At 56.4% G+C, this 24,100-nt stretch overlaps 2 protein-coding genes and 2 long non-coding RNA genes across 8 annotated transcripts in view; 2 read left to right on the plus strand and 2 right to left on the minus strand.

Annotated features, from left to right (window-relative positions):
- The window catches only part of ESPN (espin), a 30,767-nt gene extending 18,059 nt beyond the window's left edge, over positions 1–12,708 (minus strand). Inside the window, exons 1-2 of one of the 5 annotated variants that reach the window (XM_072819872.1) lie at positions 12,246–12,697; positions 8,771–8,964 (exon numbers count right to left, since the gene is read on the minus strand). In XM_072819872.1, coding sequence (XP_072675973.1) covers positions 8,771–8,964; positions 12,246–12,539 — 488 coding nt within the window. In that variant the 5' untranslated portion in view covers positions 12,540–12,697. Of the gene's footprint in view, positions 1–8,770; positions 8,965–12,245 lie in introns of all 5 variants that reach the window. The other 4 variants (XM_072819873.1, XM_072819874.1, XM_072819869.1 and 1 more) reach the window with 4 other exon arrangements.
- A 144-nt stretch (positions 12,709–12,852) lies between these two features.
- LOC140630179 (uncharacterized) lies at positions 12,853–16,427 on the plus strand. Its single transcript, XR_012027975.1, has 2 exons — positions 12,853–13,767; positions 14,785–16,427. It is a non-coding gene; the product is annotated as an uncharacterized lncRNA (long non-coding RNA).
- Positions 16,428–16,794: 367 nt separating this feature from the next.
- On the minus strand, positions 16,795–20,331 carry LOC140630178 (uncharacterized). The gene is made up of 4 exons (XR_012027974.1): positions 20,159–20,331; positions 19,496–19,626; positions 19,271–19,373; positions 16,795–17,875 (listed from the first exon to the last, which is right to left on the minus strand). It is a non-coding gene; the product is annotated as an uncharacterized lncRNA (long non-coding RNA).
- Positions 18,279–22,317, plus strand: HES2 (hes family bHLH transcription factor 2). The gene is made up of 4 exons (XM_072819887.1): positions 18,279–18,885; positions 18,971–19,066; positions 19,338–19,437; positions 19,514–22,317. The coding sequence occupies exons 1-4, from the start codon at positions 18,841–18,843 to the stop codon at positions 19,768–19,770; spliced, it is 498 nt and encodes a 165-aa protein (XP_072675988.1). The 5' UTR covers positions 18,279–18,840; the 3' UTR covers positions 19,771–22,317.
- Positions 22,318–24,100: the final 1,783 nt, after the last annotated feature.

Consider the following 24,100-nt stretch of genomic DNA (forward strand, 5'->3'; position numbering starts at 1 on the left):
GCCCACATTTTCACCAAGGTCTACGAGGATGTGGTGATCTGGCCTCTTATCTTTCAGGCCCTGACCCACCGTCACTGTGAGTCCTCAAACCTTCTGTCTTACCTGTATAGCTTTGATTAGGTCCCTCCTCTATCTGGAATGCCCTTCCTTCCTCCTCCCTAAGACTCAGTCCAGATCCCTCTTCCATGAGGCCTGCCCTGATTTCCCTGGGCAGAGCAGGCCTTTCCTGCCTCTGTGCCCCATATGGCCCTAGGCTCACTCCATGGACTGTTTGTCGTACTCCATGGAACATAACTAATTCTGGCTTCTGCCTCCCCCCAGGAGACTAAATTCCCAGAAGGTGGAGTAGTAGGGTTGCCAGATAAAACACAAGATACCCAGTTAATTCTGAATTTCAGAGAAACGGGAAGTCATTTTCTAATAAAGTATATCCCAAACAAAGCATGGGACATATTTATACTAAAATATTATTTGCGGTTTATCTAAGTTAAAATTCATTTGGATATCCTGTCGGTACTCTGACAACTCTACAGGCGGCCACCATTCACCAGCGCTTCTGGTGTGCTGGGATATGCATGGGCAGTTTCTCATTGGATGCACTAACTCAGGTCCTGTTGTCATTCCCATTTTGCAGAGGGGCAAGTGAGGCTGTGACTTACTAAGGGTCACACAACTGGTAAATGGCACTTGAGTGTATGGTTGTGATGCAGAGCCTGGTGCATGTAGTAGGCACACAGGGAGTGAAGACAGGGAATGGAGGGAGGGTCAGTTCCTGTCTTCACTCCTGAGGCTTTCCTGAGGTCCAGCTCGCAGCTGCCTTGGCCCCTCATCTCTGTTCCCCATAAGAGGAGTCCTACCTGGGGAGCTGGGAATCAACCCCATGAGGTGGAGTGCTGCTGGGAAGCAGGGATGTTGGCAGGGTCACTGACTGAGCCTTGGTTTTTCTGACTTGGTAATGGGTGTGGACACTCCAGGGCGCAGTTATCATAGTTGGACACTAGGTGGAGCCATAATCTAGGCCCAGACACAAGAGCTGCCCACCGCGGTCCACAGTGTGGCTCAGAAGCTCTGGGGTGAGGCTGAGTCCCACTGTGCTGGATCAGCCCTCTGTGCCCCAGTAAGAACACTTCGTCACCTGACTAAATGTCTGACCATCCTCCTGTCTCCTGATCTGGTCTCTTCCCCTTGGACCCTCCCAGCTGACTTCTCCCTGTCCCTAAAACCCAGGTTCCTGTGCACTTCCCTGACCCTGGGCCCTCAGGCCATCTGCAGCCCTCACCAGCCACCTCCCTGCTCTCTCCTTACTCCTGACATTGGTGTCCCCACCCCAGACACTATTGTCCTGGGCCTGATGCCAACCATGGCACGTCACGCATTTGGGGTGGAGCAGGGACGATGCCTGGCCGCCCTCTGTCTCCCCACCTGTGTGGGGGCAATGGTGCTTAAGAGCCAACATGGCACCCAGTGATAGAGGATCGCCCACACGCCTCTTCCCAGGAACCCTCTGGCTTGCAGCCACCAGCCTCCATACCCCACTGCCACCATCGCCCCCCCTCCCCACGCATTCACATTCACATTCACATACTGATGTGACAGTAACAGCCTGTTTAATATTTCATGACCAACACTCAGTGGCCTGAATTATTCACCTCGTAACCAAGGCACAGTGAGTGCTGGGGTCCTGGGGATCAGAGGCTGAGGGTGCCACCACCCAGGACCCACTGAGGTCTCTCTGGGGAGGCCTAAGGCAACATGCAGAACTTGGGGCACCAGTTCTGCCAGGATCCCTGCCCTCGAGCACCCCCTGCTTGGAAGGTATCCATGGTTCAGGGGTGTCCAGCCAGCCTGGGAAGGTCTGAGAAGGTCTGAGAAGCTGGCACAGAGCAGGACCTGAGCAGGAGGGGGCAGTCATGGCCACTGCCAGGCCAGCGGCTGCCACCCTTATCTGGAGACCCTGGGACAGAGGAAGCTTCCATAAATGCTCCAGCTTATCACCGTTCAGTCCCTGCAGCCCTGAATTTATAGCCTCCAACTTGGGAGGCCCTGGCATAACGGGGCAGACAGGCTGAGGGGCAAGGGAGAGAAAGGGGGTCCTGGCCTTGGTACCCTCTTCCACTTTGGCCTGGAGGCAAGAGGGTCAGGGGCCCCCAGGTGCTCACTGGGGAAAATTATAAAACTATGGATGAGCACATGGAACAAAAATCAATTGATTCAGGTGGAGAGAGAGATAAAGTTATGATAGTAGTAATAATAACTGATAACAGTGGTAGCAGGTACGGTTCATCGAAGGACTGATATGTTTCAGGCACTGTGCTAAGCTTATACACGTGCTCTCTCACCTGGTCCTTGCAGGGACCAGATGGGGTAGGTGCTGGCATTATTCCCCTTTTCAGACAAGGAGACTGCGCACAGAAGTCTAAGATCGCTTGATGAGAGAGAGGCAGAGAAGGACCCGAGGTATGAGCCCTGCCAAGCTGTGTCACTGTCTTCCCTATTGTCTCGGTTCTCAAAGCCACCCATGGAGTGGGGGTGGTAATTGTCCACGAGATGTGCTTGGAGAGCCCTCAGCATGGGCCTGTCACCTGGCACAAACCTGGGATCATTGTTATATTTGGGGATCCCTACCCACTGAGCCTCTGTAGGAGCACTGCTGGTCTGGGGTGTCCGGGCCCAGCCAAGCACAGGTCAGGCCAGGCATTGTTTCTGCTCTGGAGAGTCACCCAGAGGAGAGGGGCAGGGTCTCAGGGTATTTCTGGCCTCAGAATCCCACTGGTGCCTGCCCATCAAGTTCTAGCCAAAGTGACACGAAGGGTGACCATTCCAGTCCTGGCCCCTGACCTTGGCCCTGGCCACTACCCCACCACCCTGACTCTATAGCTCACTAGGCAGGGCCCTAGTGAGTCCTTAACCTCCTGAGCCTCAGTTTCCATATATGGCAAATGGGCATCATAATTGTCCAGCATCTTCTTGCCTCTTATAACAGAAGAGGAAGCTTTGGAAGGTTGAACATTTCCTTGGAGGGCAGGCTACCCTGCTACCTGGTGCTGCAGCCCATACTGACCAGCCAACCCCCTTGCCAACCCACTGGGTCTCAACTGTCACTCCCTATGACCAACCCTAGAGGTTTCAAATTCTCATCTGACTTGGCCTTTCCCACTTGCCTGAACACCTGCTCCTCTTGACTTCCTGGACCAGCCACTGACTCACCACCCGAGCCTCCTAACCCTTCTTTGCGAGGTCCTGGCCTCCACCTGACCTCCAAAGGTGGAGATGCCCCAGAGCCTCCTTTCTGAACACACTCTCCCTGCTGGTGGGGTCATCTACGTCCCAGAGTCAAAGGCCACCTACACCTGGTGCCCTTCCTCTCTCCTGCTTGGACCTGGAGTCTATATCTGGTCCTCACCTCCACCCCCTGCCCATATGTGTGATGCCCAGGCCTCTGGAACTTTATGTGCCAAGAGCAGATCTCTCCCCAACTTGCCAACTCCATTTTAGTAAAGGACATCAAACTACCTTCCCTGGGGGTAGCCTAAGCTCTAAGAGTCTTTTATGACCCTTAACCCTTAACCTCTTATAGGTCTGCAACACTCTAGCATAAATCATATGTTCTTTCTCTCTGGGAAAAAGGTGACATGAATGAACTTCAAATAGTAAGCAAGTCACCACGTGACGACACAAAGCAAACATGGAATGCTTGCTGGAAATCTCCGTCCAAGACTGGTGCCAGCTTACTGTAGTTGTTGCTACAAAGAGCAAGGAGTTCCCTTCCCACAAAACTAGACTCAGGTCAAAGAACTGCATTTCCAGTGGCCCTCTCCTTTGGCAATAATTTCTGCTACAAGGAAGGTAAGAAAGGAGGTGATTCCATGAGGATTAGACCTCGTCGTGGAGTAAGTCTGCTCTGGATAAAAGTCATGGATCTTTGGCTGGCTCTACCTGTCTTGACCTCTAATCACATGTCCTGGCTTATTTAAAAAGATTCCAAATCAGGCTTGGCTGAGGGAAGAAATGCAGTCCTTATTTGAGGAAGGTTCTAGAATAGTCAGCTTTACACCCAATCCATCTACAAGCCTGGAATATTTCTAGAAGCTTACCCTTTCCTGAAACTCTCCAAGCCTTCTAGTCCTTCTTTCTGGTCATCTGGGAAGCCAAGCCAAGCTTGATCCCAGCTCAGCGGCTACTTCTGCTGATTCTTCTGGCTGCAATGCTCCCAGGCCAGATTTTTGCTGGGCTGGTCCCTCTTTTTATCCAGGTCTCAGATGAGCTCTTGCCTGTCCTAGGAGGCCTTCCTCCACTCCCTCAATTTAAAGAAAATGCCACTGGTTTCTACCAAACTACCCCATTTTGCTTTATAGCTCTTGTCACTGGAGTGGTCTTGTGTATCTATTTCATTCTTTCCAGGGACCCATGTCACAAGGCTGCCACAAGCCAGAGCAGAGCCGTGCAAAGAGCAGACCCCTGCCATCCTGGAGCTTGGTTCCACTGAGGCTGCCAGCTGGCAAACCAACACACACACACAAACACACACACAAATAAGCAGGAACTTCTCTGAACACGGCACATGCTCTGGACCTGTCCCCTTGTTTGCCCTGGGAGCCTCTCTGAAAGTTGGCCCCAAGCAGCTGGTAGGGCTCACCATGTCCCGAACATGAACACCAGTGGCATGCCCAGTTGCTGGTTGTTGAGTGAGTAGCTGTGGAGATGAGTGAGACGGGCAGCTAGGCCAGGAGCTCTGTGCTATCTCCTCACACAATGGCCTCAGCTGGCCTGTTTGCCAGATGGGCCCAGGGAGGCCCAGGGGGGAGTTCCATCTGAGATCACCTGCATTGAGCCTGCATGCAGGACGAGCCCCAAGGATTCCAGACTCAACAAATACTTACTGTGTGTCAGGCACTTGGCCTACAGGATGGGGAAGAGGAAGTCTCCTCTCATTAGTTGGGAAGATATGATAAGAGAATGCCCCCAGGAGGCACAGAATGTAACACCAGGTGATGATAAGGATGCCAGGGAAAAAGAAAGCAGGGTGAGGGAGAACTGGAGGGTGTGTGTGCTTCTCAGCAAGTTACAGTCTGAAGGAGGCTCCATGGAGCAAAGCCTCAAGGGAAGAGAGAGTAGCTGAAGAGCTCTTGGCGGCAGAGTTCCAGGCAGTAGGAAGAGTCAGAGGGAGGTTGGAGGCACCAGCCTGTGGGAGGAGACTCAGCAGGTGAAAGGAGTGGGGGTGCGGAAGCAGTGCAGGTGAGGCGTGGGGAGGAGGGCCTCTGGGCCATTATGAGCAAATGGCTTTCCTTCTTGAGGAGCAGGGAGCCGATGGCCAGTCCAGGGGTCTGACTTGCCTTCTCTAAGGTGGGCAGAGCTGGACAGGAAGAGGCAAGGGCTAGGGCGCAGAGACCTGAGAGATGAGGGTCCGGACAAGGAGTGGGATGCAGGCCAGGAGATGGGGTATGGCCTGATCAGGGCCACACAGACTCAGTGGGACCTCGGCTGCTCCATCAGCCTCTCCGAGACACAGTTTCTCTGTCAGCACCATGCTGCAGGAACATCTGTTTGGCTCACTGATGTATCTCTGGCACTTAGAATATTGCCTGGCACAGAGTAGATGCTCCATAAAGATTAGTTGAATAAATCAGTCTGTAAACTGGGCTGCTTATAGAGCTCCTGCCCAGGGTGGTTGTAAAGCTTAGATTACTTTGTGGTGCTAGGTACTCCGTCAGCACTCAGCAGGCAGGAGCTCATCCGAGTTCATCCTGACGCCTGGCCAGGGCATCTTCCAATCTCTGTCCTGGGCAGGGTAGGCCTCAGGCATAGGAAATACTTACAGAGAGGTGCAGTTGGTACAAATCTTTGGGCAGATGGATTTTCCAGTTTGCTATGACAGGCAGAGCACAGCCCCCCCTCCCCCACCATCCTCCATAGCCTCAAAGCTCAAGTCTGGGCTGAGCCTGGGGATGCCCTCCAGCTGCACAGACCCCAGGTGAGCACATGGTAGAGGCCAAGCAGGCATGAGGTAGTTCCTGGGCCCCAGCACCTGCTGAAACTACCTGTCCCTTGCTCCTTCTCTATCTGCCCTGACTGGACATCCAGATACCTGGCTCCCTTCCACCAACTACTAGTGCTCCTGGCCTGGAGGGTCAGCCCCTTCACTCCATCTCCCTGAGACCCAAGGCCTGAAACAGCCCTGACCCAGTTCCTGCCACCCTCAGGGCTGCCAGCTTAGGGACCCTCCTGCAGGGAGGATCCCCATGGAGCAAGAGCCCCAGAGGTCATTGTGGCAGTTCCTCTACCTCTGGAAAGATTTGCCCAATGGACTGGGATAGACTGGACAAGGGGTAGGTGGGTACACAGTGTTCCTGCAATCTTAAGCCTTTTCTAACACCCAGGGTACAGCCTGTCATTATTAGCAACACCCCATCTTTGGAGGTGGTCCAGCCTTCCTGCTCCTCTGCAGCCTGTCATTGCCACGGCCCACTGCTGCCCACAGCCTCCCCAGGTGGGATCGAGTTTCTCACTGCTGGGTCTGGGAGCCCTTCCTCCCTTACCCACCGGCAGGGAGAGCTGAGCTCTTGTGAATAATTCACTGAGCTTCACAACGGGCCCAGGAGGCTCACGAGAGTGAAAGCCTGGAGCCACGGCCTCCACAACCAGGCTGCCTGGGCCTCTGGACTGAGCCCTGTGGTCTCGGGAAGCCTGAGCCTCTGCCCTCTCCATGCCCAGGCTTTGGGACCCCAGCCTGGGAGAGCAGGAGTCTCTACCCCCAAGAGAGGAGGCTATGTGGGCATTGGCCTCCGACAACCAGCAGGCCAGGCCCCACTCCAATTCCCAGCCACCCCCTCCTGCCTTGGCCGAGCCTGGCAACCACACAAAAGCACCTTCTTATCAGCCAGCTCACACACTGCCACGGGAATGGGCCCAAGTCTTCTGACCACCTCCGTGAGATTCATAGAGGCCTCTGAAGGGCTGACGGTTCATCAGCCCAGGCCATCTGGCCTCAGAGTTAGCACCAGGGCCCAATCACAGCCAGCATCTGGCATGGCCTGGGAGGGGTCAGGGTTCCCAAGGCCCTGACTGAGCTCAAGAGGGTGTTCCACGGCACAGCCAGTCTGCCTCAGGCTGGGATCCCAACCCTTGGAGGGCTCTAGCTCATCCATGGCCCCAGGTTTTTTGATAAGTCGGGGTTCAGGGGCAGCCTGGGTGGGAACCTCAGGCAGGTTCCTACCAGCACTTCCATGGGTGGGCTTGGAGCCCTCTTGCAGTTCATACCATTTGGCTAAGTTGGCATCGCCATTAGCCTGGCTTTGGGGGGGCCTATAATGTGTGATGGGGGAGTCTGATGGGCGCAGAAAGGTGACCACAGTTCATTCTTCCCCTCTTAGGACCTCAATGTACTCTGTGTTAAGTGAGGGGGTGGGACAGGAGCAAGAGAATCACCACAGTGGAGCAGCAGGCATATCACAGGTGCCACCCCCTGCCCTCAGCCTGGAGAGTCCAAGTCAGGAATTTGGGATCAAGCTCCAGAGGTGCTGATGGTGCCAGAATGGGAGCCTGCACTCAAGAGCCTCAGGGCCCTCCTACTCTAAATCCCAGACTTAGACATGACCCAAACCCTAGCTTGTCCAGCAGCAGAGAATTCATGCCAAAGTGCTGCCAAGTGGCCTCTGGCAGGTCTGGCTATGAGAGGAACCTCTGGCCCATGAGGCACACCTGCTAAGCTTCTGCTGACCAAACCAGGAAACTCCCTGCTCAGCAAGATGACTGCAGGCTGGCCTGGGGGGTGGTCTTCGGACTGCCCTCCATCACCCCAGTGTGCCTGGGCCCGAGAGCCACCCTGCAGGGTGCACCCACTCTGCCACAAGGCCACGGGGTCAGGCTGGCCTCTTGCTTCCTGGTAGCCAGGATCCTACCTCGGGTGTGGAGCCAATGGTGAGTACTGACCTCCTACCTCATGGCTGCTCTCCTCCTAAGGCTCGGTCCTCTGTCACCACTTAGTGTCCCAGGCACTCACTTAGATGACAAAGGTCACTGGTCAGAGCCCCCATCTGCCAGTCCCCGGGGCCACTCTTGTCCTACTCCCTCAGATCCCCCCCACAGGACTTCCCTGCTCTGCACTGAGCCCCGATCTTCCCCAAACTCCCACCCCACCCTGGGGAGCTCCCAGCCCACTGCTCAGCTTTCTCAGACCTGCCACTCAGGCTGAGGATCCTGGGAGGTTTGGGGGCCCACTTCCCCTGCTAATGGGAATGGGCTGAGGGGCCACAAATGACAAGGAGCAATAAATGACAAGATGCTCTCTGGATGGCCTCATTAGGGGGCGGTGGGGATCTGGGCAGATAGTCCTCTCTTTTCACTGCTCCTCCTCCTTCTTGACTAGAGGTCGAGGAAATTTTCCCGTATCTCCACTCCTATCCCCCATTTAGAAGAGTCCTACAAACCAGCACAGGCAAGAGCTCAAGAGAGCCACTTACTGCAGACTGGTAGGCCTCCTGGAGGGGAGCAGGTGATCTTGGCCTGCATGCCCAGCCTTCTGGGTGCAGTCGTGGGCTGTGGGAGCATCTGCTTGCAAAGCTCTGGGGCGAGTGGCTGTGAGCAGCGTTCCAGGAAGGGAAAAATTTCAACTTGGGTAGGAGGTGCCTCTGGCCTGGCCCTCTGGGCCTCTGGCCCTTGGGATGGCCTAGAAGCAGTATTTCCCATGGAATGCTGGAGGGGCAGATTTCAGGCATTCCCCAGAGCCCTGGCCCCCACCACCCAGAAGACAAGTGAAGAAGGGTGTCCTTACTCAGGATGGTGCCCCATGAGAAGCCTCAGGGAGGGGAAGTCTCCTTTGGCGGCGGCATAGTGGATAGGCAGGGCGCCTGTGTCTGTGGCCACGGTGGGATCCCCACCACCATGACGCAGTAGCCAGTCCACCACCTCAGGGTGGCCAAAGCGGGCAGCCAGATGTAGGACTGTGGCACCAGAATTGTCTTTGTCCTGTGGGAGAAGAGCCCATTAGTCCCGAGGCCTTGTCCTGCCCACATCTCTGGCTCAGAGCACTTCTTGCACCCACCAGCCACAGGGATGGTTCTGTCCTTGGGCAACTAATTGGCCCTCTTTGAACTTGGTCCATAAGTGGCACACCTGTGCCATCCACGCTGGGCTTCTTGAGGCCTGCAGGTCATGACTGTGAATTGCTTGCAGATAGTAGGCTTTTAGGACATGGTGCTCTTGGCCTCCCTGCGGGAGCAACTGTCACCCAGATGCTCTGGGAACTCCTGAAGGAGTGAGCAAGGGTGGCTGGGGCTGGAAGAGTGGGCTGTTGTGGCTGTACCAGGCTGGCATCAGGATGGTGTGGGGCACCCCCTGCATCTAACCTTTTTTTTTTTTTTTTGGTGCCGAAACCCGGGAACGAACCATGCACCTAACGTTTGATCCCTCCCCTGGTGTCACATGAAAAGAGGTCTCCAGTTTGGTGTACCTCCAAAAACCCAACATCAGTGCAGAGAACTGCCCCTGCCCCAGCCCACGAGCAGACTCCCTGCTCCTGGCCCAGGGAACAAGCTGTGTTCTTGTTCTGTGGAGGAGGAAGGTTTTGGGTACTGGTGGCAGGGCCCGGAGAGTTAGCCAATGGTAGGAGGTGTGGGCTAGAGGCGCCCCTGGGAGGGCCTTGGGTAGGACCCCCTTCCAGACACTCCAGAGGGGGTAGGTCAATGGTCTAGGCCCAGAAGTACTAAATACATCATCCATGACCATCCAGGTGTGTGGGTCTGTTGCAGGACGGGGTTGGCAAGTGCTGCTTACGTTACCTGGGGAAGGAAGGGGATCAGAGAGAACCCAGAAGTCTGGACTCAAAGGCTGGTGAGTTTGGGTGAGTGGGCACCAGCTGGAGAACAGCACGAGCTCCCAGTGCCAAGCATGTGGGATAATGCAAAGGTGGGCAGGGACACAGGGAAGATGACGGGCAGCAGTGAGAGGTAGGCATATTTTACTAGGATCAGGGAAGTCACTCTGCCCAGAAGACACCCAGTGGGGACAGGTATGGCCAAGGCAGCTTGAGGAAGGTGAATCAGAGGCTCTGGAAAAACAGGTGAGAGGAAAAGAGGGGACAGAGGCCTGGGGCCACTAGTAAGTCATTAGTCAGGCTATGGGGTGGCTGTGGGGCTAGGAAGGAGGTAGGGAGAAGGTGAGCCAGAGCAAGCAGCACACGGACAGCTGAGCACAACACAGACTCTTCTGTGTGCTGGAACACCCTGGAAGGAGCTGAAGACTGGTTCAGTCTATGCGGCCAAGTCTGGACCTCAGGGGGTGGGCAATAAGGAGAGGACCCAGGCTCTGGCCTGTCCCCAAGGCTCCAACAGCTGTGAAGGCCACAGGAGCCTCACGTGCTGTGGCCCGCCCCGTAAAGCTGCTTATCTCTCTGGGCTGAGCAGCACTGGGGATCGAGGTCATCCTCCCCACACACACACTTCCGCCCCCAGCACCCAAGCTTGCTGGGGCTCAAGGGAGGGAGACTTGATAAGCTGGGCACAAGGCCACTTGTTCCTCCACCTCCTCTGCAGGGGCCAGGGAGGCTTCTGGCCAAGGCTGGACATTGGGATCAGGGAGGCATCCACCTCCCAAGAGTGGGCATGGACCGTGTGCCAGGAAGTCCTGATAAGAGAGCCAGCCAGGAGATAAGGGGTCCAGCCATCTCCCAGGAAGGGTAGGAAAGATGGACCTTGCCATCCTGAGGGTGAAGTGGGGGGATAGGATCTGGTCATCTTTAGGGCACGACCAACCAGCACAGAGTCACCCCTGTCTCCTCTTCAGTTAGCACAGTGGTCTTGCTAAATGGAAAATCAGTTCTGGTTCCTTCCTCCAATGGCTTTTCCTCACAACTAGGATATCATCCAAATTCCTAACCCCAGATTCTGGTGGCTTCTCCCACCCTCCCCCCACTCCACACATGCTTTCTTCCTTGCTGATCCTGCAACAGAACAAGAATGTGTATGCCTCAGGGCTTTGCACGTCTCGTTCCTTCTGCTTAGAACTCTCTGATCAGCACCTGGCCACCTCCTTCTCATCATCCAGGACTCCCCACAGAGGTCACTCACTCCTAGCCACCTCACCCAACTAAACTGCTAAGCCACCCGGGCTGCCCTATTAGTTGTTTGTTAATGCAGATATTAAAAGTTTATTTAAAGATCAAATGAAAATGTTTTAAATGAGTAAACAGAGTCTCAGCACAGAAATGAAAATTACAGAAAATCAAAAGGAAATTCTAGGACTGCAAAGTATAATAATTGAAATGAAAAATACATTGGGTGGGGGGTTTTTTGTTATTGTTTTTTAAAAATTTTATTTATTTATTCATGAGAGACACAAAGAGAGAGAGAGAGGCAGAGACACAGGCAGAGGGAGAAGCAGGCTCCATGCAGGCAACTAGCTCCCTGACACCCCCACATGGCCCAGCAAGACCTGATGGTTCCCCGGGTTTGCTGTCCATTGCCCCCACGGACTGGCAGCTACAGGAGGTCAGAAGCACCTGAATGAATCCCTAGGCTTAGTACTCCTACTGGACGCTCTATTGCCAGCAGGAGTGAGCAGGAGAGCTACACATCAGGGCCTGAGCTGCTCCCACCTCCAGCTCAGGAGGGATCAGGTTTATGTCAGCCTGGGGGCCATTGAACAAGACCAGGTGGGGTCTCAGGGCAGGAAGACTCAGGCTGTGCTGAAGAAGCAACTTGCAACTGGCAGGCAGGTGTCTCAAGGTCAGCTAAGGTCCCGGGGAGGCCCCACTTACTATGCCCATCACTCCTGCCCCATGTCCTGGCCTTGGGGACACCTGCATCTGCGCCTGGGGTAGACTGTAGGGCTTTGTCCACCCCTCTTGCAGACCTGATCCCAGAAGACCTGGGCTTCTGATTCTGTGGCTGCCCATTCTCCAGGACTTCCCTGGATCAGTGTTCCGTCCTGTCCCCACCCCCGCCACACACACTCTCCACTCCAGTCCCTGCTTAAATACCAGCCCAGGTAAACCCAACTCCCTCTGGCTCCCCATTACCCGGTGCTCTTCTAGGCAGTGGTCCTGGCTTGCCAGGGCGTCTTCCCTGGGTGCATTAGACTTGGGGAGCCCAACCCCCCCCAACCCGCTGTTAGGAGCTCAAAATCCAGCTCAGTCGGGAGGTGCCCCATCTCACTGCCCACCCCTTTGAGTCACGGGGGCTCTGGGCCAGAGCTACCCCCACCCCCCGGGGAGGAAGCCGCAGGGCGCCCCGTGAGCGGCGCAGACCCACCTGCACTCCGCAGCCGCCCTGCAAGAGCAACCACTGCAGGCAGGCGAGGTGGCCGGTGGCGGCGGCGTCGTGGGCCGGCGTGGCGCCGTTGCGCGCGCGGGCCGCAGCGGGCAGGGCGGCCTCCTCCACCAGGAAGCGCAGGCAGTGCAGCTTGCCGGCGCGGGCAGCGTGGTGCACCGGCAGCGCGTCCAGCGGGTCGCGCAGCGAGGGCTTTAGCAGGCCGGCGGCGTGCAGGGACTTCAGCACGTCCAGCTCACCCTGCCGCGCCGCCTGCAGCGCCCGCTCCAGGGCCATGGTGCCGCCCGCGGCGCCGCCGCCCGCTCAGCGCGTTCCCCCAGGCGCCATGCACCTGTCCTCGGGCGGCGGGAGAGCCCGCGGCGCGGCCGTCGGGGCCCTGCGCTCCGGGAGGCGGAGCGGCTGCCTGCCCGGTCCCTGCCCCGCGCCGCCTCGCCCGCTCCGCTCCGCCTCCGCCTCCGCCGCGCTCTGGGGCTGGGGGGGCACCCTGGCGCAAGCCCGGCTTAAGCCTGGGGCCCGCCCCCCGCCCCGCCCCCCGCCCCGCCCCGGCCCCGCCCCCGCCCCCGCCGCCCCGCGGCCTCGGTGGCCGCGGGCAGCTCCGGCTACACAGCGGGAGGTGCGCCCAGGGACTCGGCTCCTGATTGAGCTCATATAGAGACCCCGGAGGGAGGCCAAACGGTTCGAATCTGAGAGCCTTCCAGGCACTGGCGAGCGGAGCCCTCGAATTAATTCATCGACTCAGTGTCCACTCCATGCTGTTCCAGGCGCAGGGGACACAAGCCAGCAGACAATTATCGCCCTTCCGGAGAGTGACCAGTGTCACCAGAGCTGGAATACGGGGTTAGGAAGGGAGTCGTAGGGGCCACGGGGGGTGGGCGGGGTGGTCAGGGAAAGGTCCTCTGAGGAGGTGTTGTAGGCTGGGCTGTGGGTGGTAAGCGGGCCAGGCTGCAAGGGCAAAGACCCTGGGGCAGGAACAGGCCAAACAAGTCCCTGAGGGGTTCTGGGTCTGTGCCAAAGTGGGCGCAACAGGAGCTGGGCCCTCAGCCTTCTGGGGCTCCTCCAGGCCCCAAGAACTGTCCTCCGAGAAAGAGGAGGAAAGGCAGGAATGCCTGGGCCACTCAGGTTTCTGGGTCCAGAGGCCAGGGGGCTCAGAGATTCCCAGTGCCTCTGTCTAGGGTGGGTGGAATCAACGCGGAGCTTCGGGGCTGACAGATAGAAGGGAAAGCAGGAATGCAAAGGGGGTGGGGGGCAGTGAGGAGATGCACCATACACCAGAGCAGTCACTGGGAGAGCAGGGCCAGGATCCTTCCCTGAGGGCTCACAAAGGTTCCAGGATGGCAGCAGGCCAGGAGGATCCACGGGCGCCAAAACAGCCTACCTTCAGAGCCGGAAGCCATTCGTGGGAGCTGGAGGGAGGCGTGGCCGCTGGACAGAAGGACCAACTGCCAGAAGGCAGGGGCAGCGAAGCTGTGAGAGCACATTCAGTACCACTGGTGAAGTTGAAACGGTCTGTCCTTCCTTTCCTATCTCTTCCCCTCCCCCACCTCCCCAGGGGAGCCCTGTGAGGTGTTGGCCCTGGGCTGTTTCACCCAGCACCAAGCTAGGCCCAGCTCAGGAAGGCCCTAAGCTGTAGAAATGCTAGAGTATGAACCCGTTTCCAGGGACCCTGGGAGTCTTAGTGCGGGCCTCGGGGGCCGCCACTTGGTGGCGCTGTGCACAATTACCTCCAAGGCTGCAAGGTGTCCGACTAAACGAATACACTAAACGGAGCTGCTGTGCCTGCATGGACTGGTGGGTTTCTGCCCACTTCCAAAGGGCCAGAACCGCCTTGCTCCCTCCATGGGACTTAGGACGACTGGGCCTAGGGACCCCTACCCAGTGATTTGTGGACAGGGGTAGGGAGGAATCTTATCCCTGCAGCCTCCATGCTTCAGCTGGCTCTTGATGCCCACTAAAGCTGTCCTTCTAGCACACCCAGTGACAGGTACACTGTAGGGCCTGTAAGTGGTAGGGGTGCTGTGAGAAAGAGCTAAAACCGCTTGTCGTTGGTGCCCTTCAGCTGTGCCTCCTCCGTGACTAAAAATTCTTGCAATTCATGGTCTTTATTCCCAACATGGCTCCCCTGGTTCTGGACACCCTCATGTATCAAATGAGGGCCAGATGGGGTGATGAGCTGCTGCTATGGCTGCAAGGCAGAGGAGATGCCCAAGCCTATCCCACTGTGGATACAGACATCTCCATAGAGGTCACCTGTGAGCAGCATGGAGAAAGTCCACCACGTCAGAACCTCTGCTCAGAAGCTGGGAGGCAGAGAGGGCCAAGCCAGTCATAGGAGGGTCCCTCCCTGGGTGCCTTAGGATTGTCTCTGGTCTCCAGCACCAGGCCCCAGAGAGGCCTCAGTGCTTGGTCACAGGTGAGGCAATGAACTACAGCTGGAAGTTCTCATCCCAGAAGATGCTGTTAAAAGCAGGGCCACCCTGGGAGCCACCGACATGACTTGCAGTTCTCACTGCTGTGATTCTAGGGGAGTTTGTGAGGAAAACCAGCCCAGAACTTCCTTGGTGGAGACGATGAAGCTGATCAAATGCTTGGATTTGCTGTGGGTCCAGGATGGGTTCGGAAGCTGCCTTCTTAACAGCAGGATCTGCTTTGGGTAGATGACAAGATGGAGGTATATTTACCTGTGATGAAGCTGTCCATTCCTCCTTAATTTCAGATGAGTCTTCACTTAATTTCCTTACTTCAGGGACACCTGAGTGGCTCAGTGGTTGAGTGTCTGCCTTTGGCTCAGGTCATGAACTTGGGGTCCTGGAATCGAGTCCTACATCGGATTCCCACAGGGAGCCTGCTTCTTCCTCTGCCTGTGTCTCTGCCTCTATGTGTCTCTCATAAATAAATAAATAAAATATTTTTTAAAATTTCCCTACTTCATTACTTGAATTGCATTTGTAGCGTGTCCACCCTGTCTGCTCCTCAGTTTCTGTGGTCCATACTTTGTTTAGCACAGAATACAAATGGCCACAGGGAAAGACAATAATTTCACCTTCACTTGCATATTTAATCTCCACAGGGACACTATGAGAGAGGTACAATCACTATCCCCATTTTGCAGCTGGGGAAACTAAAGCACCAGGAGATTTGTTTCTTTCTTTTAAAAAAAAATATTTTATTTATTCATGAGAGACACAGAGAGGCAGAGACATAGGCAGAGGGAGAAGCAGGCTCCCCATTGGGTGTCTGATGTGGGATTTGATCCCAGGACCCTAAGATCATGACCTGAGCCAAAGGCAGATGCTCAACTACTGAGCCACCAAGGCATCCCTGTTTCTATTTTTAATGTATCTTGCCTAAGGTGACACAAATGCTTAAAGCACCTCCACTGTCTCCTCCAGATGTCAATTTCCTCCTCACCAGGAGGCCTCCTTCTCTCATCCCCCTGCTGGGCTCAGGCCATTCACCTGCCCCATTCAGATCTCTCCCACCCAAGGGCAGGGACCAGGGTGGAGTGTGTCCCCACTGTACCCTTCCCTAAAGCCTGCACCCCCATGCTCTGCTCACTTGGTGGTCTTACCTGTTTCCCTGGTTATAAACAAACTGCTTCCTCTAGGTAACCAACAAAACCTACAGAATCTGGGGCACCTGGATGGCTCAGGTCGTGATCGCGGGGTCCTGGGATCAAGTCCAGCATCGGGCTCCCCAAAAGGAGCCTGCTTCTCCCTCTGCCTGTGTCTCTGTCTCTCTCTCTGTGTCTCTCATGAATAAATAAAATCTTTATTTTTTTAGAAATTTATTTATTTATTCATGAGAGACACACAGAGAGAGGCAGAGACATAGATAAAAGGAGAAGCAGGCTCCCCGCAGAGAGTCCGATATGGGACTCCATCCCAGATCCTGGATTCAAGCCCTGAGCCAAAGGCAGATGCTCAACCGCTGAGCCACCCAGGCGTTCCTAAATAAAATCTTTAAAAAACCCAAACAATGGGATCCCTGGGTGGCGCAGCGGTTTGGCGCCTGCCTTTGGCCCAGGGCACGATCCTGGAGACCCAGGATCGAATCCCACATCAGGCTCCCGGTGCATGGAGCCTGCTTCTCCCTCTGCCTGTGTCTCTGCCTCTCTCTCTCTCTCTCTCTGTGACTATCATAAATAAATTAAAAAAAAAAAAAAACCCAAACAAACCCTACAGAATCCTTTGATTGAAGGGAAAGGTGGAGCCACCTGGTCAAAGTCCTTCACACAATGGGAAAAATGGAGAAGAAATTTAAAATTTGGAGTCAACAGTGGTCCACAGGCATGGAGAGGGATGTTCTAGGAGGAATCTTTGTCCCCAGATCATTCCCCCAGGAGCTAGCATGAGGGCTTCTCAGCAAAGATGCAGACGTTGGTATAGGGTGGTCTTGTGGGCACAGAGCTGAGTCAACTAGTGTGTGTGGTGAGGGGGGACATGTGAGGCATCAGTGATCCACCAAGGAATCTGTAAAGTCCTTTTTGTTCTTTTAAAAAACATTTTATTTATTTATTTATGAAAGACACACAGAGAAACACAGAGACATAGGCAGAGGGAGAAGCAGGCTCCCTGAGGGGAGCCCAATGCAGGGCTCAATCCCAGGATCCAGGGATCATGATCTGAGCTGAGGGCAGATGCTCAACCACTGAGTCACCCAGGTGCCCTGTAAAGTCCTTTTCTGAGCCTTTAAAGAACAATTCATGACCTTGGGGGAGGCTGGCCCATAGGTACTCTGGGCTCAATGATGCCAGGGGGGACAGGGGCTCAGGCATTCCCAGGCCTTACTGGGTCAAATGTGTTGAATGTTTTGTTCTCATAATTAAGACTGTTATGGGAGTTAATGGAGGTGAGGGTAACAGGTGCTTGGCATACAGTATGTGCTCCATAAATGGTGGCCAGTTGGTCCTTTGAGTGACACAGACGGGGATGGGTGGCCTGAGCTCCCGTCACCCCGACTGCTCCGGGCCCCTTCCTGATGGCCATACTGGTTTTATGAGGCCCTGCTGCGGGGCATGGGGTAAGGGGACTTGGAGCGAGCGGCGGGGTGTGGCTCGGAGTACGAGTGAGTCGGGGGACCCACCCAGCACCCTGGACAGCGCCTGCGGTGAGGCCCCGCCCACCGCCCGCCCACTGCTGGGCCTGCAGTCAGCAGCGCCGACGCCCGGCAATCCGTTGCCCTGCCAGCCGGTTGGGGGAGGGCCCCCGGAGCAGATGGGCGGGGGACGCCCAGCCAGTTTGGTACAGCAACGGCCACGCGGCGCGGAGGCGGGCCCCGCGCACCGCTGGGGCCGAGGCTGGCAGCGGGGAGCCGGCACCCAGGACCGCCCAGCCCCGCTCGTCACGTGAACTCCAACTGTCCACAGCTGGATCCAGTTGAAATGAAAACGAGCCCAGGGCTCCAGGACTGCCTCATCTTCCCTGGGTCTCAGTTTACCCATCTAAAACCGAGCACGGGGGATCCCTGGGTGGTGCAGCGGTTTGGCGCCTGCCTTTGGCCCAGGGCGCGATCCTGGAAACCCGGGGTCGAGTCCCACGTCGGGGTCCCAGTGCATGGAGCCTGCTTCTCCCTCTTCTGTCTATGTCTCTGCCTCTCTCTCTCTCTCTGTATGACTATCATAAAAAAAAAAAAAAAAAAAAAAAAGAATTAAAACCGAGCACGGGAGAACCCGATAATTCCTAACTTGGTGAGCCGCTAGAAGGTTCTATGGAGGGCCCTGGTGGCTCAGCGGTTTAGCGCCGCCTTCAGGCCAGGGCGTGATCCTGGAGACCTGGGATCGAGTCCCACGTCGGGCTCCCTGCATGGAGCCTGCTTCTCCCTCTCCCTCTGCCTGTGTCTCTGTCTCTGTCTCTCTCTCTGCCTCTTGTGGGTAAATAAAATCTTAATATATATACATATATATATAGAAGAATATATATGGTTCTATGGAGTTACTAGAACCAGGATAGGCAGTTCGGCGACCAGCCAGTTCCCAGCGGCTAGGGGACACTTTACTCGGGCCTCGGCGTCCTCTCCCAGCTCAGCCTTTCAGTCGCGGAGCAACTCGTGGAGGCAGTCCTTCCCCGTGGTTAGAAACCTACGTGGGGGCTCCCTGAGGCTCGGGGGCTTCCCCGGCCTATGGCGGGGCTCAGGGGAGGCGCTGAGCTCGAAGGGCGGCGCTGGTCGAGGAGGAACTGCAGACTGAGCTCACCGCAGCCAAGGCTTCGATGGCGCCCACACACACCCCTGCAGGTGCTGGGGTGCGCCCTCGGCCCGCGATCCCGCCGCAGATGGGATGCGAAGGCCAAGAGCAGCACCCCGGGGGCCCGGCCGTCCCCCTCCCGCCCCTACCCAGCGAAGGAACAAAGGCTGGAGGTGGGACCCGCAGGCGGCCAGACTCCGTGGGGAGGGACGGGGCGGGGCCGGCAGGGCGACACCGCCTCCTTAAAGCCAGGCCGCTGGCGTGGTGCGCACCCCTCGGGCGCTGGCTCCCAGAGCGCGCCGGCCATCCCCTCGGGCGGGGGGTTGCGCTTCGCGTCCGCGAGGGCACAGGTCTCTCCAGAGCAGGGCCCGCAGCGGTGCCGCTTCCCCGCCGAGCATGGGGGTGCCTCGGAGAGCGGGGGACCCGGCGGAGCTGCGCAAGGTAGGAGCTGGGGACAGAGGGCTGAGCGGCCGGGGCGGGACCGGACTGTGACCCGCGTAACCTCGGCCTCCGCGCCTGTCCGCAGAGCCTGAAGCCACTGCTGGAGAAGCGCCGGCGCGCGCGCATCAACGCGAGCCTGAGGCAGCTCAAGGGGCTCATCCTGCCGCTGCTGGGCAGGGAGGTGGGTGCCGGGGCGCTCGGGGGCCTGGGTGGGACCTCCGGGGCGCAGATCGAGCAAGCCGGGTGGGCTGAGGGGCCCTTGCGCAAGGAGCCGGCGAGGGGGCTGTGCGCGGCGCCCGAGGCCGAGGCCGCGTGGGGCTGGCGCGAGGAGCCGCTCCACCCCGGCCACCGGAGCCCGACACCCAGGCAGGAGAGCGGTGCTCACGGCAGTCGGCTGGAGATCTGTCTCGTTTGTCCCCGTCTCTGCCCGTCTCCCTCGTGGCCGGGCGCAGAGCTCCCATTACTCGAAGCTGGAGAAGGCGGACATCCTGGAAATGACCGTGCGCTTCCTGCGGGAGCTGCCTGCGTCCTACCGCGCGGCCCGCACGCAGGGTGAGTGCCCCGCCCCGTCCCCCACCCCGCCCGACGCCTCGCGCCGCCCTGCACTCACCCCTCTGTCGGTCCGCAGCGCCCTCGGACGGCTACGGAGAGGGCTACCGCGCCTGCCTGGCACGCCTGGCCCGCGTGCTGCCCGCCTGCCGCGTCCTGGAGCCCGAGGTGAGCGCTCGCCTGCTGGAGCACCTGCGAGGGAGGGCGAGCGGCCCCGCCCCAGACGCTGGGCGCGCTGGGGACCCCTGCGGCCGGCCCATGCCCTCCCCGCCGCCCCCACCTGCCCCCGCGCCGCCGGCGCCTCCCCGCGGCTCCGGCTTCTGGAGGCCCTGGTAGCCCCCAGCCGGTCCCCCGACCCGCTGACTGCAAGACACCCGGAGCGCTGGGAGCGCTGGGCGGACCAAGGAAACTCGTGGTGTCAGCTGCTGTTTCCACCCCGAGGGACCAGCTCAGCACCCACAACCAGGCTGGAACCTGGATGTTTGTGATCTGTGTGGCAGGCTGAAGGCTACGCGGGCTCAGCTCCAGGGAATGAGAGTGGCCCAGCCTCACCTCAATGTGGGTGTGTCTGGGATGGAGAAGGGGGCAGGTGGCTGCAAGGGGAGGAAGAAGCTCCCCTCCTCAGCTGCTGGAAGTGGCTCTAGAGCTGGGCCAGCTGTGTTTGGGCAGCCGGCACACCTGCCCCAGCACCGGCACCAACCCAAAGGCTGGCCCAGGAGCTCACCTGAGCCAGGTGCAGCCATCTGTGCTGACTGGTCACTGCTTCCCAGGCCTTCTAGTGCCTGCCCCCTTACTGGTTCAGCTTGGGAACCTCTGGACCGACAACAGCAATGACCCGAGGGGCTCTGCGGGCTGGGCAGCCATCACCTCCACTCCTGGGCTCTCCTATCCAGTGCTTTCATTTATAGGGACAGGGTGCAGCCAGGGCTCTCTGTTGCTGGGGATGGAGGCATTGTGAGATCGCCTCTGGGAGGACTTTATTTCCCCGAGCATTAAGTGACCACCTGTGTACCACACACCAGTCTAGGGGGGCTTGGGGGTGATGAAGGGGTGGGATCAGAAGGAGGGTGCCCTGTGGCCTCAAGAAATCTTGATGCTTTGGAGGGGTTGCACCCAACAGACTCAGTGCCAATGTGATGTGAGCAGGGCCTATGTCCCGGAGCAGCAGAAATTCAATTTGCTTGCAGATAACAGCAAGTACAGGAATAGGAAACACCTTTCCTTATTTTCTCTTGCAGACTGCTCCCTGCTCCTTGTCAGGACAGATTCCTGGAAGCCACTTGTTCTTCAGACTGCTTTTCCCTGTGCCTAGAAGCAAGGGGAGTCTGAAGATACTCAGGGAGGGGCCTGTGGACCCCAGTCATAGGTGCCCAGGAGAAGGCAGGAGCACCTGAGGCCTGCTGGTCATGTTTCTGTTTCACAGGGATTCACTGAGCATTCGAGGGAGGTTGGGACTCCCAACCATCCCCAGTCCAACATCCTGAGCAAGGAACCAGGAGCAAGGGACAGCGGAGCTGACAGGATGGGGGTGTTCACTAGGGTACAACTATGTCACAAAAACCCATGGTGTCCTCGGCATTGATGTGGATGGTGAGATGTGGGCAGCTGTGGGCACTGTCAAAGGAATCAATTTAAGACAGGAGGTGAGCCTCCCAGTGCTCTCTTGGGCCCAGCTGGTTGGATTGGAAGGTCCTGGAGGGCAGGGTTAGGGCTGAGTGTACCTCTGTATCCCCAGGGAACTCAGCATGTGGTGGCTGCTCAATAAATATCATGAGCTAATGAACAGGTGATGTGACTGGATCACAGCTGTACAGAATCCCTTGGCCTCAACTCCTACCCCTAATCCCTAATGTCACTTAGAATATCTGCTCTACCAAAGCCTGTGTACCCCGAGGACAAATGTGGGGGAGAGTGTGGAGAGCAGAGAGAGCATGCTTGCTTGCTTTCCCTGATCCTGAGAATGGAAGCCTACTCTCCTGATCTGCCAGGAGCATGTGGAGCAGGGGCAGGTAACCCAACCCAAGCTCACACCCACCACATAATGTCAAGTTCCCTCGTTGGGTCAAGGACTCTGCGTTGGGCACCCACTGAGCAGGCTTCTTTTCCCTGATAAATAAGAGCTTTCCATACAGATTTGACCTCTATAAGAACTGATCAACCTGAGGCCTCTTTCCTCCTTTGGGTCATTTTTGCCACTTCTTGCTTCTGAGTGCCATCTGGGTCCTCAACCCTGTGACTCTCAATGACTTGACTCCAAGCTATAATACAAGTGGTCAGGGAGGATCAGAGCTTAGGCCAGTGACTCACAGGATCAGGCATTCCAGGGAACATGAACCAGGTGCCTCCCCTCGCCTGGAGCCCTGACAGAGAGCTGAGGCATGCCCAGCTGGGTGAGGTTCCAGGCCCGTGGTGAGAGGCTGGTTTCCCAGCAGGGATGGGCAAGAGCTGCCCAGAAAGTCTGAGCTGGGCCTCCTCTACGGAACACCTGCAGGCACCTCCTCAGGTGTTCCTGAAGGGAGTGCAGGGCAGTGTGGGCTTTTTCTATGGGGGAGGGAGGCTGCTTTACTCAGGGGCATTTTGTGATCTTCAACTTGGCCCACATCGTGCCTGCTGGCCAGCTTTTATGATGCCCTCTCTGCTATGATCCCATGCTTGAATCTAACTATGGTTATCATGCTTGGTTGGAGAAAAGGCTCCTGTGTCTCTCATAAACCAATGGGTGAAATGATCCAATGACCAGAGCACTGAGCTGTCTGGGAAACTCTACATGGCCTCCCCACCCCTGGCGTCAGTTTGTTTAGAGAGGTCAAATCTCCTTTCCATGAGTGAGGATAAAGAGCTGGTTGCCAAGGACGACTCCTTTAATAAACATTTACAAATTGCTATGCTCTGCCTCTGAAGCCCACACTCTGCCAACGAGTCTCTCCCTGGTTTCTCCGTAATAGGATGGGAAGGAACATAGCCTGTGGGGAATGTCTGGAAAAATCTGCAGCTCTGCAGAACCCTCCCCATCATGCCTTGGGATGACTATTCTGGAGACAGTGGTGGGACAGAGGGGGGCTTCCCCAACATGTGCAGCTATCTGCTACCTGAAACATAAACATGCGGTTGTGTTTACTTTTATTTTTTTATTTTTTTATTTTTATTTTTTTTAAGTATTAGATATATTTTTTTTAATTTTTATTTATTTATGATAGGCACACAGTGAGAGAGAGAGGCAGAGACACAGGCAGAGGGAGAAGCAGGCTCCATGCACCGGGAGCCCGATGTGGGATTCGATCCCGGGTCTCCAGGATCGCGCCCTGGGCCAAAGGCAGGTGCCAAACCGCTGCGCCACCCAGGGATCCCCTATTTTTTTATTTTTTTAAAGATTTTACTTATTTATTCATGATAGACATAGAGAGAGAGAGAGAGGCAGAGGGAGAAGCAGGCTCCATGCCGGGAGCCCGACGCGGGACGCGGGACTGGATCCCGGGACTCCAGGATCGCGCTCCTGGCCAAAGGCAGGCGCCAAACCGCTGAGCCACCCAGGGATCCCCTGTATTTACTTTTAAAAAACATACCAAGTTGCAATAGATGTCTCAGAAAAGAACCGACCCAGCCAATGGTGTTTTTCCCCTTGGTTTTACTTATCGCCTGGCCACTTACCAGCGTGGCTGTGTCTCTGGGGCACTGAGTACCTGCATGTGTGAGCACGCGCATGTGTGTCCCTGCCACAGCCAGTGACCGCCCTGCAGGGAGCTGCCTGGGCATGTGATGTGGAAGAGAAGCTACCACCCACTGAGGGTTCCCAATGAGCAACTAGTTTCACTCTGGGTTTTGAGAGGCCCTAGCAAAGCCCCAGGCACTTCAAGCAGGTATAATGAAACTTTGAATGGTTTCAGGAGCGTGAGAAAGGCAATAGTGGGTACACCCAAGTGTACACGTGGTGTCTTGTCATCTGAGGTCCATTGCTGAGCAGCAGGGAGCAGGGTCTGGGTGGCTGGCCACAGGAGTCTACTTTGTGAGGCAAGGATCCCTGGCTGGCCGGTAAAGGAAAGAGTTTCCAAGCTGAATATGTGCCACTGCCAGTTCTATTGCGGAGGTGGGGTCCAGAGCCACCTGCCATAGTGCTTGGGACATTACAAACCTGAGGGGGAATGGGACCAAGTTCTTTTTTTTAAGATCTTATTTATTTATTTATTTGAGAGAGAGAGAGTGAGTGAGAGAGAGAGAGACCAAGGGGGGCGGAAGAGGGACAAACAGACTCTGCGCTGAGCAAGGAAACTGATACGGGGCTCTATCTCAGGACCCTGAGATCATGACCTTAGCTGAAATCAAGAGTCAGATGCTCAAGAAACTGAGCTACCCAGGTGCACCTGGGGCCAAGTTCTAAAAGAACAAAGAACCATTCTAGACCTCAGAAATCAGGGGCAGATCCACGTTTTGTAAGGCTACATTTCAATATAAAATTATGAATACAAACTATTTATGAAAATAAATATTCAGGGACACCTGGGTGGTTGGGCAGTTCCTTCGGCCCAGGGCATGATCACGGGATCTGGGATCGAGACCTGATTTGGGCTCCTGCAAAGAGCCTGCTTCTCCCTCTGCCTATGTCTTCTCTCTCTCTCTCTCTCTCTCTCTCTCTCTCTCTGTATGTGTCTCATGAATAAATAACTCTTTA

This window comes from Canis lupus, chromosome 3, assembly GCF_048164855.1.
Source record: "Canis lupus baileyi chromosome 3, mCanLup2.hap1, whole genome shotgun sequence".
Lineage (NCBI taxonomy): Eukaryota > Metazoa > Chordata > Mammalia > Carnivora > Canidae > Canis > Canis lupus.

Excerpts from the sequence above, each read along its gene's own strand:
- HES2 (XM_072819887.1), top strand. The coding sequence starts at position 18,841 with ATGGGGGTGCCTCGGAGAGCGGGGGACCCGGCGGAGCTGCGCAAG. Across the intron at positions 18,886-18,970 it reads ACCCGGCGGAGCTGCGCAAG|AGCCTGAAGCCACTGCTGGA; the intron begins GTAGGAGCTGGG and ends GCCTGTCCGCAG. Across the intron at positions 19,067-19,337 it reads TGCCGCTGCTGGGCAGGGAG|AGCTCCCATTACTCGAAGCT; the intron begins GTGGGTGCCGGG and ends GGCCGGGCGCAG.